The sequence below is a fragment of the Polypterus senegalus genome, chromosome 17 (genome assembly GCF_016835505.1).
Source record: "Polypterus senegalus isolate Bchr_013 chromosome 17, ASM1683550v1, whole genome shotgun sequence".
Taxonomy (NCBI): Eukaryota; Metazoa; Chordata; class Cladistia; order Polypteriformes; family Polypteridae; genus Polypterus; species Polypterus senegalus.
Window position 1 is genome coordinate 1,834,965 of NC_053170.1, and position 13,765 is coordinate 1,848,729.

Sequence of the window (13,765 nt, forward strand, 5' to 3'; positions counted from 1 at the left end):
GTGATTAAAGTGAAAATGTCGAGATTGAAGTTGACATTTCGTGCTTTTTCCCCCACTGTGTGCCTTTTTTTTCTCTGTACCCTAATAAACTTTCAGACGGTGGGCTTACAACTCGGCTTTTCTCGGCGACTTTGATATGTGACTTCTTTTTTATTTCCGGCACTGTGCGATTTTGTGAATGTGAGCTTTCAAGTTTCTCCAACACGCTATGTCACTCGATCAACTTCCTTTTGTTGATTATTCCACGGTTTATTTGAACACATAGTCTGTTTTTCCTTTGTTTGCCTCCACTTAGTATTCGCTGAAATTCTTATATTTCCCCCTGTGCTTTTCCCATTGTCTTTTCACAGAAGGCTGAGTTTAAGGGCGATTTATATTGATTTGCATATTCAAAGAGGCGTAATTCTGGGGGGCGTGACATAAAGCGCGTGCACGAGCGTCAGTTTTCACGCTGATCGGGATTTATGGAGCAGAAGAACGTGGAGGTTGGAGTGCGCACAGATTCCTGCATCTGGATTTTTCTGTGCTTACGCCATGTTATAGTGCGAGTTCTACGCACGGCGTTATACGTGAGGCCCCAGGTCCTCACAAATTAACGCAACGCGTGCGGGAGTCGCAGTACCAGCAAAAAGTCGGGGGGTTGTGGGATTTGGTAATAAAAGTGGGAATGTGACGTCAGAGTCACTGTTTACTACCCACATGTGACAGAAAGCCGAGTCTTGCGGAACCTACGAGATCGGTGTGCGCGCTTCAATGTTTGACGAACGGCTCGATGTGGTGAAGCGAAATGCCGACATACTGATGCATTCGTGGTGCTTTTATATTAAAGCGTCACATATTCCCGATCGTAATGACACAATAAATTTTAAAAGTCTCACATATCAACCTTTGTGCCGTCTTTTTTTCTGTGACCTGACATCAATAGATCGCCACACAGAACCCATTACACTTATGATATTAAAACTCTCTGCACATTTGGAATCCTTACATTTATACTTGATGTCACTCTCATGATGAAATGCATTAAAGTATGTATGTGACATTTTACAGATAAATCGTTAATTTCGTTTAAATACTGTTAGTAATTACACACATGGAGGTGACACGGTGGCGGAGCATTAGCACTGCAGTCTCGCAGGGAGTCACGTCGCTGGTATTCCCTGCCTGGAGTTTCCATCTTTTCCTGCTGGGTTTCCACACTGAGCTCCGGTGTCCTTCCAAAGATGTGCAGATTTGGTGACACTGAAATGATGCCAATGTATGCGAGTGCTTGTGTTCGCCTTGCGATGAGCTGAGGACCCGTCCAGGGATTGTTTCTGCCTCGTGCCCAATGGTAGCTGGAATGGACACATCCCTGGATTGATGGATGTAATCATTAAACATCCTTTTCAGAGATATTGCGGTAAGATGTCCACAAAGTCTAATGGCTACTCAAGGCAACTCACAGCGCAGAGAAGCCGAACCTGTTGTCGCCGTGATGATAGCTCGCACTGCCACCTGCTGGACTCCTCCAGATTTACGTAAAGTTGGCGCGCGAGTGTAAACAGTCAAACGTTGGATTAGCAGGAGCGTCCGCTGGAGTACACATCGCGCCGGATCACGTGAAGTATAAACCCGGCCGAAGGAAATGCTAACGATTGGAATAAAGTTAGAATAAAAGTGTCGGGTGTCGGTGCTCCGTGTAAAATGGACAGAATGGCGCTGACACGGCTACAAGGCCAGTGTGATGTCAGCAATTGGACTGGGACTGGTTTGAAAGTGGACAAAAGAAGTTAGTGGGCCGGAACAGATCTGTGTGGGATAAAGCTAATCCCCTTGAAATGGTCCGAGCCGCACTAACCCCCCAAATCTAGCAGAGATCGGGAATATTAAAAAAAAGGAAAAAAAAGCCCCGTTTGCCCCTCCTGCTGCTACAAGCTGCTTAAAGACACTGAGGTAGAGGAGTCTGTGAGGCCAGGGGGGCGCTGGCACCGCGCCATAGATGGTGGGCTTTGGAGGAGTTGTTAAGGTGGCTCAGTGGACGGACTCACTGTGACTGTGCGTACCACCTGGAGAGAGGGGGCCTGGGGGACGCACCCTCCATTGCTTACGTGACTGCGATGGCCGCCTGTCCCTGTCACTGTCCCTGCGTGAGCGCAAAGCCACAGGCCCCTTTTGATTACGGAGCACATTCGTTAATCTTTTCCCCGGTGACGCGTTGTTTTGCGGTTTGGGTTTATGGTGACGCAAAACGGTGAACTGCTGACCTTCGACGCGATGACAAACACTGCTGGATTCCAGAGGGTGGGCCGCGGGGACGGGACGGTAAACAAGCTGGAGAGTCCCGCCTGTGAGGGTCGTCTCGGGGGTCTTTGAACTGTGTCTTCTGCTCACTTGTACTGCTGCTGGGTGTCGTTGTGTGCTCAGCACTAACGTCTCGATCCCAAAGGATAAGGAGCTGTAAGCCCCCCTTACCGGATTGGGGTCTCTCGCCTTTCGTGGGTGGACGTTTGCTTTCTTTTTATTCTTCCATCCCATCCATTGAAGGCGCTTTTCGCTTCGGACTTATCGGTGGGTGAATGAGCTGCCCCTGAAAACACAAGAGCCGTCCAGTTTCAGGAATACGTTTTAGGACGGCTGTGCACTCCGGTCGGGGGGTTTGGGGGTCAATCAGGGAATGAGTCCGCTGCCCAAAGGGGGTGATGCCAGTCCTGCTCGCTGGCTCCAGGGGTACAACACGGGCTGAATGTCGCTCTCACTTTCCGGCTTTTCTGTGTTCTCTTCAGGTGCCCATTCGTAGCTCTTGAGCCCACCCAGTGCTGCCCAGCAAGTCGCCCAGTTGTGTTAATGGGGTCTGTGATGTAAAACGGCGGGGGGTGGGCTCCATCCACAGTGATGACCATGATGGCATTATAAAGTAGCTCGTGTGACAGGCTCTCAGCGGAGCTCTGTGTTCACGCGGCTTGTTCTGAAGACCCTGCGGATCAAGAGGGTGGTGGGCAGAACCTTCCCCAGTCTGGAGACCACCATAATGGAGGTGTGCAGGGGTGTACGTTCCCTTCAGCACTCTGGCAGAGCTCCTGTTCGGACACCCGCCGGCCTCTTGTATTAGATGTACTGTCTTAACGAGCCGCCATGTTGGGGGGTCCTCGAAGACTGCCACTGAAGGGGGCTACTTGGAGGGGGCAGGACGTGCTTCTGAGGTTCACCCCTGACAAACCAAATGTTCTCCTGGGGTTTGGTACTCCTTAGCCAGGTGAGCTGGGAGTGGTGGGCTACACTCGCCTGGACTGGGGGAGCAGAACGTAACAAGTGGAGGTCCCCCCAGTTCAAGAGGGCGGTGGTGATGTCCACAGTTGGCTCTCATTATGCCAGCTGCTGCCAGTGTGGGTTCACAGTGGGGGTCTCTGCCTGACAGGCCTGTCTACACCAGTGCCAGCTGCTGGTGCCACTGGTGGTCTCCTTATAACTGGCACAGTTGGCAGTGGTATTACTGGCTGAGGCTGATGCTACTGACTCAGTTTAAAAATGTGGGCCATTACAATGACTTGTAGCACCCACTCTGGGCACACACAGTGGTTACTGGTGATGCTGGACCCGGTACTGGTGCAACTACAGCTGCTGCCAAAGTGACGGATGCCCTTATACCCAACACTGAGGTGGCAGGGCTGCTACTGGCACTGGCCAAACTGGTGAGTGTAGTGCTGATGCTACCCCCAGTGGTAGGACTGGTGTTTTAATGATGTCACTGGTGTAAATGGTAACCCAATGTAGAAGTCGTTCTGTTGCTGTAATGGGTGTCACTGGTGAGCCTGGTGCTCCCAATGGTTACACTGGTGTACAGGTCACTTTTCAATGGGCAATACTGGCAGAAGGCCTTATTCTGTTATTGTACCCTTAACTGGTAACACTGGTGAGCATCCTGTGGATGGGTTGGCCTCCAAGCTGGGATGGTTGGGTGATATCTTCCCCAGTCAGGAGACCACCATAATGGAGATGCAGTGGGAGACATGTTCCCTCTGGCAGCAGCTCCTGTTCGGAGACCCCCTGGCCTGGTGTGGGATGTGCTGGCTTGTTGGGTGGGGGTCCTCAAAAACAGCCACTGAAGGGGGCTACTTGGGGGGTGGGGCAGGAAGTGCTTCTGAGGTTCACCCCTGACATGCCAAGTGGGTTTGGAACTCCTTAGCCAGGTGAGCTGGGAGTGGTGGGCTACACTGGAGTGGGGGAGCAGAACGTAACAAATGGAGGTCCCCCAGTTCAAGAGGGTGCCATTCAGCACACGGGGGCAGTCGTGATGTCCACAGTCGGCTGTCGTTATGCCAGCTGCTGCCAGTGTGGGCTCACAGAGGGGGTCTCTGCCTGATAGACCCGTCTACTCCTGTGATAGGTGCTGGCACCGCTGGTGGCCTCCTTATAACTGGCACAGTTGGCACTGGCTGATGCTAGGAAGACGAGGAGGAGGAGGAGGAGGTAGAAGAAGAAACAAACAAACAAAACACTACAAGAGTCTTTTTTGGACCAGAATCGTATATTTAGGAGTTGAGCTCTTGGACCCCCACAATCCCACCCCCCCTCACTCTTTAGCAGTAACACTGATATCAAATATGACACAAAGGATTGTGGGAATCTGAAACAAGCTACAGAGATATGAAGGTGAAGAAGAAACCTTGAGCACCTTTAGAAGGCTGGGGGATTAGGGGGGCAGCTGAATGGACCGAGTGGTCTCCCCTCCTCTCGTTTGGTACGTTTGTGATGTCATTGTCACCCGATGCTAGTGGTGACGGCCCCCCTGTGACCCTTCCCAGGTTAGATAATGGCAGACTGGTAAGAGGTCTTACTGGTGTGTGCTGTACTCTTAATCGCTAGCACTGGTGTGGATGCACTGGTGTGAAAATGTTCCTTTTACTGGGAGCTCTGGTGAGGTAACGCCGTTGTCTTAGATACTCTGTAGTAACACTAATAATACTGGGAAATCCTAACTAGTAATACTGGTGGGCACAAACACTGAAGGCGGTACTTTTACATTCAACCACTGCTGGACGTGTCCTGTCGGGTACAGTGGCACTGGTGGCACCAATGGCGCGTCCTTCACGTACATTACGCCCATCTACTCATACTGGGGCAGACAATACTGCTGTCGGGTGTGCCAGTGACCCCAAGTGCGGGCACCACTCTCGAAGGTCTGGTGGGCCTGCCGTTACTGTTAACTGGGAGTACCAGTCTAAATATCACTGGTGGCACTCGGTGCCCACATTAATCTTACAGCTGGTACTGGGGAGCGTAGCGTCACTAATGGTGTTGGCGTTACTGACGGTGGTAAGACTGGTGTAAGTGTCACTCTGGTGAGGTGGAGACGTCTTTGGCCACCGTGTCCACGTTATGCTTCGAGCAGGTACTGACGTGGCTCCTCCATTACTGCCATTGGTGGACTGGAGTGGACTTTCCCAGCCCTGTTCTTACTGCTGTGGACGTCACTGTCATTGTCACTGTGTTACTCGTAATGGTCACTACGCTTAGTGCCAACGTCACGCGCCGCTCTTCTCTTTGCCGTTTCTCACAGTGCCCTGATCAGCACATCTCGTTCCTTGGAGCTCAGATAAACTTGAGTGAACTTCACGTTCTTGTAGATCTTTAACCAGGCCTGATGCCCCCCCCACCACCCCTCCGGCTCAGTCTCAGGAAACAGGAATTTGCTTCTTCGCCGGCAGATTTATTACGTAAGACAGACAAGTCGAGGGCACAGCGGCCTGAGGATCACAAATAAACAAGTGCTGCCTGCTGCCTGCTGCCCGTCGGACCGAAGTGCAAAGGTGCAAGTTGCACATGAATGTGTCTCGGGCAGCACAGGTTCCAAGTTCCTCGGGGCCAGGAGTGCCACCTCGGTGCTTCTTGCCGGTGCCCGTGTCCTGACCGTTTGACCTGAGAGATGCCCCTTCGCTTGGCATTGGCTAGTTGGCCTGACCTCTTCTTAAGTCTTTCAGTAACGTGAAGACAATAAATAAAAGGAAGTGACGGAGGTGGCAGCCGGTGCTTCTGCTGCTGGGCCGACGTCTCCTTAAATAAGTTTAAAAGTAAAATAAAGATAAAGCAGATAATCCGGATCACGCCAGCTTCTCGCCTCCGCTCCGCATGCCGGAGATGCAGTAGGGGATGATGGCCACGCTGGCCAGGGGGACGGCGGCACTCTTACAGAAAGACAGCAGGTAGAAGAGGCTCTCGATTTTGGTGGGCGGTCGGAAGGAGTCAAAAAGGTGCAGCAGCACCAGGGAGGCCACTATACAGCCCAGCCTGAAGGGGGCGCCCTTGCCCTGTTTTCCTTGGCAGCTTTCCTGATAGAGTGGTGAGTTGAGTGCCAGGCCCAGACCAAAGAGGGTGCCCAGGTTGCGCAGCAGGCTGGCGAAAGGCGTGGTGTCCATGTGCACCCATTCGGGCCGCACGCACCACCTCCTGGCTTTCTCGAGGGTCCACAGCAGGTCCACACCCACCACCTTGAGGAGCAGGTAGAAGCCCAGTGCGAAGCAGAAGAGGAAGAGTGTGGTCATGAGGTACCGCTTGAGGCTGGCGCCATAGATCCACTGGGTGCGGCTGAAGGCCTCTGCCACCATCATGCCTAACAAAATGAAATTAAAATGCCGCTGTCAGAGAAGCAAATGGCATTTCACGGGCAGAAGCTGCTGCGGTTGGCAGGACCCTCACCTGAGATGACCCCTGCTATGACCTGGTGTGGGAAGTGGGCGGCCAGGAAGATCCTCGACAGGCAGACGCAGAGCTGGACGCTCCAGAATAGTGTCCACAGGAGACCCCGCACACACCTGCGGAGAGAGTAAGAGGGTCTTCAGGAGAGGATTCTGCCATTTTACACGGTTGGCAGGCGCTACATTGAGCAAGGCGGTGGCGACCCTCTTGAAAAAGCTCACACTCACCAGCTCTTCAGGTGCGACTGGCTCCTCTTCAGCACCACGCTCAGCACCGCCGTCACCATCACGTAGTAAACGCCAGCCGAACCCATGGCGTGACCCGAGGGGCTGCCTGCAAAGCACAAGCGTAAAGACGGACAGTGAGAACAGCAGGGGCGCAAAAAAAAAAAAAACGCACCCCGGTGGGTCAGGATGACAGTTAGTGGTGGGCGAGCAAAGTGGACTGGGTGACAACGGTGACAGGACTTGGCATTCACGTGTGGTGTGGGGGGTCCCATTGGTGCTGTTCTCAGATAATATGGAATACAAGCTGTGCTGCCCACCCAAGACAAGTTGAAATCTAAATAATCGATGTAGACCTCAGCAATAATGTTTGTGATGCGCCATCTGTTGGAATGACAAATGCAATGCATATGTCTCTGTTGGATGCCATTTGGTATTAGTAGGGTGTTGTACTGTGTTAGCCACTATGGATGCAATGAGCCATTTGGTATGGAATTTGTGAAAGCAGTGTTCATGTTTGTGGGGCGCCATCTGTTGGAATGACAATGACATAGCCACTGGTCGGACACACAGACAGACACGTGTCCTTTTATTAAGGTGGACACAGTTAGGATTTGCTCAGCTTGGGTGGATGAATCCCATCACACACGGAAACTCGGTTGGGAAACAAAAGCCACAGCACCTCGTCCTCCTGAGCAGCACTGCACAGAGTGGCCACTTTTCCCGACACACACGCACTTCTGTCAAGAAAGTAAGAAGCCCTGGCGCCCCCAGCAAGGGCTTGCCCTAAGAACCGACTCGGGTCAGAAGTGGACCTGGCAGGACGGCCCACACGATCCGTGAAGAACACACAAACTCAACACGGTGACCAGGCGTAAGGTTTGAACCCGGGATGTCGGACTCGTGAGGCAGCAGAGCCTTCCACTGTGCCACCCAGAAGTGCAGCATGTCAAAGGGAATGGAGGGGGCTTGACTGTCCTGCAACTTCACTTCCCTTGACCCCCCAGATTCGATAACGCAGGGGGCTCTAATAACCCATGATCCCCGGCTCTCCCTTCTGCCACCAGTCACTGGTCTGTCACCTTAAGCCCCCGTCACACAACACGACTTTTGGCCATTTTCAGGCACAGATTTCATTTACATAATCGTCGTCACTTTAAAATTAATTGATGAAGAACTTGGGGGGGGCACAGACTGACGTTTCTCACAGACATTCAGAGGTTTATCTTCACACGGACACACGGAATCAGTGGCCAGGAGTGTGGAGGACAGCAGGACTTTAGGGGCCTTCAACACTCGACTTGATGTCATTCGAAGACGTGGAGTGGACGGGACTGGCGAGCTCGGGTGGGCTCCCCTGTCCTGGTGTGGGTCAGCGCATGGCTGTGACCGTCTTCACTCAGTCCGTCGCCATCCAACCCTCTATATCCTAATACCGGGTCACGGGGGGTCTGCTGGAGCCAATCCCAGCCAGCACAGGGCGCTGGGCAGGAGCAAACCCCGGGCAGGGCGCCAGCCCACCACAGATGGTCCGCATCCTTTTTATTATTTATGTTGGAAAAATTCCTTTAAAAACTAATAAGGCAAAGGAGGTCACATGCAGGGTGGGCCACAAGTGGTTGTGGCTTTGAACTTGACACCCCGATGTTGGGGGTTCAAATCCCACCGCTGACACTGCGTGTGACCCTGAGTGAGTCACCTGGGATTAATAATAATGAGAATAGTGTCTGGTGAAGACCCCCTCAGCTGTCCAGCGATTTCACGTCACGGCAGACGGGACAGACGCCCTGAAACACTTCAGCACTTATGTTGGTTTGTTCACGTCTGCTAACAGGGGGCCTGCAGCTCAATGAATGGGCTTTGAAGAAATTAGGGTTAGGGTTATTCAACTGTAACACCCGTTATAATTAATGACGACCCTGGCACATTGTCCTGTACACAAAATGAAGGGGTCCCATGTGTGACGGGCTCAGCAAGTGCGGCTATCGAGTCCGACCAGCCCACCCCATTGGAAGTCGTGGAATGTGCCCCCCCCCAGTGTCTGAATGTCCAGATATGAAAGCAATGCACACTTCACCCTGATTTAAACTGTTTCATGTTGGTGATAAATTGTATTTCTTTTATTATACATATTGGGTACAATGCCCTTCTTTGAATGTGGCCTTGTCATGGCAGCAGCACCTGGCACTGCCCGTGTGAAGTAATTTGAAGGCACAACTTCTATAAATGGAGTGTAAGAGAGACCAATTAAATGGGCACAGTCCTTAAAACTCTCTGTAGTAAATATGAGACCCCCCCCCTCGGGTCTCACGTCTCTAACCTGACAAGGTGGCTTACGTGTGTAAAATTAAAATTACGTGTGTCGAGACTGAACTAAGGGAGTGTAATTGTATAAAGAATACCCGCATATTAAATTCAAATTTTGTGTTTGTTGTTACTGTTTATTAAAAAGACCCAAAACACCCCTTTGGTGCCTAAGTCAGTTTGGGGGTCTGCATCTCAAATCATAGGGGTGGGCTTAGTGTGCACATGTCACAGCTGACAACCAATGAGCACTCAGCTGGACGTACAGCGCATAGAGTGCAGGTGGGAGGAGAGTGCGAGAGCTCCACCCCATTGAGCAGCCTATCAAATATCACACATTCAATGAGGTTTAGTCACCACACCAGTCATGGGACCCGCTGCAGCCGGTCACTCATTTCTGAACACGCCCACATGAAGGCGGACCTTGCATTTCACTCTCGCAGTGGTTAAGATTAGGGCTGTGGGAGGAGTTATGGTGAGCGGGTGTGGCATGTAGCAGGACGGTCTCTTGGATACGTCACGGTCCCAGCGTCACAGTCTCATGCCAGGCCCTTCTCGCGTCCATGCAAATCATGTGACATAAACATGCATTATCAACAGAGGTCTGCATCGAGACCCTTCTTGTTTTGGACCCCACAGACTGAAGAGAGACTTGTCTGTCTGATGTCTCATGTTTCACATCCCATAATAGAATTTAAAAAAAATAAAAAGGTGCCAAGTTCCCTTTCACGCAGGTGACAGCGAGGTCAGGCAGCACCTTAGTTGGTGGTCAACACACGGTGAGCTCGCAGTGCTTCAGAAATGTGAAGCTCAACCTGAAAACAGGACGTTGTCACCTGCTGCGATTTCTGACGTCCTCAAGGTGACGAGATCAGCAAGTTCAGTTATCAAGTCTGGCATCCCACCCCACTAGAAGTCATGTTTTAGGTTTTAGTTGCTCATTGTACCCCCAGTGTAACAAGCCAACAACGACCCTTGAGTGGCGGTGGGTCAGTCATCTGGTAAGGCGGTCTCACCTGGTCCAGTCTCACACGTCACCGGGAACTGCTCGATGTGCGGCGCTGACGTGTTCTTGTAGTAGGATGTCTCGTGGACCCACCAGTATGGCCGCTGTCCAAAGAGAATCCTGCAGGAGACAAGCAGATGCCCGGTTAATCTGGGGGATGCCCCTGGCACTGCGGTATGCCCGACTTTGGGTTCAGAACCCTCGCCCACCAGAAAGGAGCCTCGTGTTCAGCAAGGAATGACCACCCTGTCGTTCACACTGCACTCGCACCGTCATCCCTAGTGTCCATGCTGCGAACCTTTGGATGCCAGTCAGTCGTCGGTCATCCCCACCCTCAGACCACCCGCACTCCATTCACGTATCTTCTGCTTCTCTTTTGCTCAGTTCCTGTGGTCCATGGAGGCCATTTTGTGTTGGGATGTTGCACCCGAGTCTTGAACCCGTGTCCTGCCTTTACAAAGCACGCCGTGGCATTAAGTGAGTTTGTGCACAAAGGGGAACTGACTTTTGCATAGAGCTCACCATGAAAGGCACTATATGAAACGAGGGGGTTCTCTCTAACACCCATCCTTCACAACACCTGGGCAGTCAGAGCCTATCCTGGCATCACCAAACCATCACTGGGCGCACACACACACAACCACATGGGTCCAATTTCACAAAACTGGAGAACCTGGGCATGGGGAGAGCATGAAGACTCCAGACGGGCAGCTCAGGGCACAAGGTAGGACCAACCCTGGATGAGGTGCCAGTCCATCGTGGGGCGCACGCACATTTTGGATGTCTTTTGGGATGTGGGCAGTAAGCAGGGGTGCCAGGATTTGAACCCAGGACTCAGGTGTGCCATCTCAAATGTAACATGACGGCACTTCTTGATAAAAAGGCGCTCTATAAAGTGAAGGTTGATATGTAAGTCTATTAATGAAAGGAGCTATATGTATAAAAAAACAGAAGCACCCGCATTGTGGAGCCTTTGATTGGGTACTGCGGGCCATGAGGGGGCGTGTACCAGGCTGCAGTCACAGTGAAAGGCGCTCTATAAAGTGCTCTGGTCTGTAGATTTGCATAGATGAGCCCTCCAGAAGTTCCAAGCTGAGGCGTAGCCATTTGTCACATAGAGGGCGCTCTCACTTTGTTAACCCCTCCTTATGAAAGGCGCTATATGACAGGAGAGATGGTGTAGTGCAGCTCTTGGTTGGTAATGGTCACATACAGCTCATGTTTGCCAGGCACTTCACAATGAAAGGCGCTATATAAAGAAGCGACCCCTGACAGGGTACTGCATTTTAAAGGCAATACATAAATGACGTGACTGCATCACACACACCACATCCATTAGCTTCCTAACCTCTGCATCTGTCCCTCAAGTCTGGCAACACTGGGCAGGGTGCCAGTCCATTGCAGGCACATGATGCCAATTTAGAGACCCCAATTCACCAAACCTGCACATCTGAGGGATGTGGGAGGAGACCATGAAAGCCCAACAGTGTCCAAGCTCTGGGTTTGAACCCGGGATTCTGGAGCTGTAAGGCAGCTGTGCTAACTGCTACGCCACTGTGCCACCCCAAATATAAAGGCGCTACACAAACACAAACTGTGATGCTGTCAGTGTAAGCAATGCCTGACTGTCAGACCGCAGTGACGCCTCTGCGTTTTACAAGGTGTCAAGGCGCTATATCGCACTTTCAGTCCCACTCCCTCCCTCATTAATGCAGCCCCAAGCCCCCCTTACCATTTGAAGACGAGGTTCAGCCAGTCGCCAATCACCGCCACCCAGATCAGCCTGACGCCCACCGACTCGCACAGGTGAAACCAGATGGGGAAGAAGATGAAGAAGGTGTTGCGCAGGTCTGCAGCGAAGGACACGAAGAGGAACCAACCCTGGGCATCCCGGTAGTGCGTCTGCAGGTATTGGACGGCGTCCACTCCGGAGCTGTGAAGAAGGTCCATCTTGAAGATCCTTGTGACACTCTGCTGTCTGCACGCTGCCGAGTGGCCTGAGTGGTGTCTCTTTTATACGATCAGCAGTGTCACAAAGGGCCCTCCTATTGATCTTTGCACTTCGCCCACCTGGGGGCACCATGCGTTGGTCTGGACATAACAACAGTGTGAAAAACACCTTCACCTGCCAGGTATTGATCGGCCAAACCACCTCTGACGTCACAGGGGTCAAAAAACACGGCGACCCTGGCGAGCAGTTAACAGACAGCAAAAAACACCTCAGTAATCATTAGCAGAGGCGGCGGGGCATGGGTGGGCACGAGGATGGGTGGGCAGGCAGCCTGCTGCGCCAGCTGATGAGTTACATAAACTGAAGAGGCCAGCCTTAGAAAGCACGTGGGGGACAGTTGTCAGTGCAGAGAGTGCGCCTGGACCACCGAGGGAAGGGGGGGCTTCTCAGTTCAAGGGGCTATATGACATGTTTAATGGGGTACATAGTAGGAGCTGCAGGTGGTAGGCATCAAAGTCATAGTCACTGTGTAAAATGAAGGTGGGCTGCTTAATGAAGCACTTGCTGTGAAAGGCACTATATAAACTGAAGGTGGGCTGCTTAGTACATAGTGTGAAGGGCACTGTAAAAAATGGAGGGTGGGCTGCTTGTCGAAGTATTTTGTCACAAAGGCACTGTGTAAACAGCTTACTGAAACAGACAGTTAGGGTGGGCTACCTGTTGAAGAACTGAATGTGTAAGGTGCCATATGGAACAGATGGGCTGCAGGTGGTAGGCATCAAAAATACACAGCTGCTGTATAAGTGAAGGTGGGCACCTTAGTTAAGTAATTAGTGTGAAAGGCGCTATATAAATTGAAGGTGGGCAGCTTAGTAAAGTAATTAGTGTGAAAGGCGCTATATAAATTGAAGGTGGGCAGCTTAGTAAAGTACATAATGTGGGAGGTGCTTGTAAAATCCAGGTGGGCTGCTTGTTGGTAGTTCTCAGAGTCACAGATGCAATATAAAATAAAGCTGGTCTGGTTATTGAAGTGTTTTATCTGAAAGGCGCTATATAACATAAAGAGGGGCAGCTTGGCGAAGTCTACAGTTTTAAAAGCACCTTATAGAATAAAGGAGGGTTGATTTTTAAAGAATTCATATGTAAGGTGTTAAATAAGACAGGTGGGCTGTGTTTTGAGGAGGCCTCAGAGTCACATGTGGTATATAAAATGAAGGTGGGCAGCTTAGTAATTAGTATGAAAGGCGCTATATAAATTGAAGACAGGCAGCTTGCCAAAGCACCTTAGTAATTGCGCTCTCCATAAATATCTTTCTATAAAATGAAGGCAGTTGATTTTTGGCATAACACCCAACGTAAGGCACTACATGAAATGAAGGAAGGCTGGGTGTTCGTAGTGCTTACTAGAAAAGGCGCTATATAAAATGAAGATGGGCTGCATGGTAAACTGGTCCTCAGAGTGAAAAGTGATGCCTACAATAAAACAAGGTGGGCTGCTTGCTGACAAACTACACTTTCTGGCAGCCTCGCCAAGACAGGCGCTCTATAAAGCGAAGGCATGCTTCCAAGTCCGTTGTGTGAGTCCCGATATGGAAAGGCGCTATA

General features: G+C 51.3%; 1 protein-coding gene across 1 annotated transcript; it reads right to left on the reverse strand.

Moving 5' to 3' along the window:
* Window positions 1-4,488: 4,488 nt before the first annotated feature.
* Window positions 4,489-12,205, reverse strand: g6pc1a.2 (glucose-6-phosphatase catalytic subunit 1a, tandem duplicate 2). The gene is made up of 5 exons (XM_039739465.1): window positions 11,942-12,205; window positions 10,220-10,329; window positions 6,903-7,008; window positions 6,676-6,791; window positions 4,489-6,589 (listed from the first exon to the last, which is right to left on the reverse strand). The coding sequence occupies exons 1-5, from the start codon at window positions 12,157-12,159 to the stop codon at window positions 6,081-6,083; spliced, it is 1,059 nt and encodes a 352-aa protein (XP_039595399.1). The 5' UTR covers window positions 12,160-12,205; the 3' UTR covers window positions 4,489-6,080.
* Window positions 12,206-13,765: the final 1,560 nt, after the last annotated feature.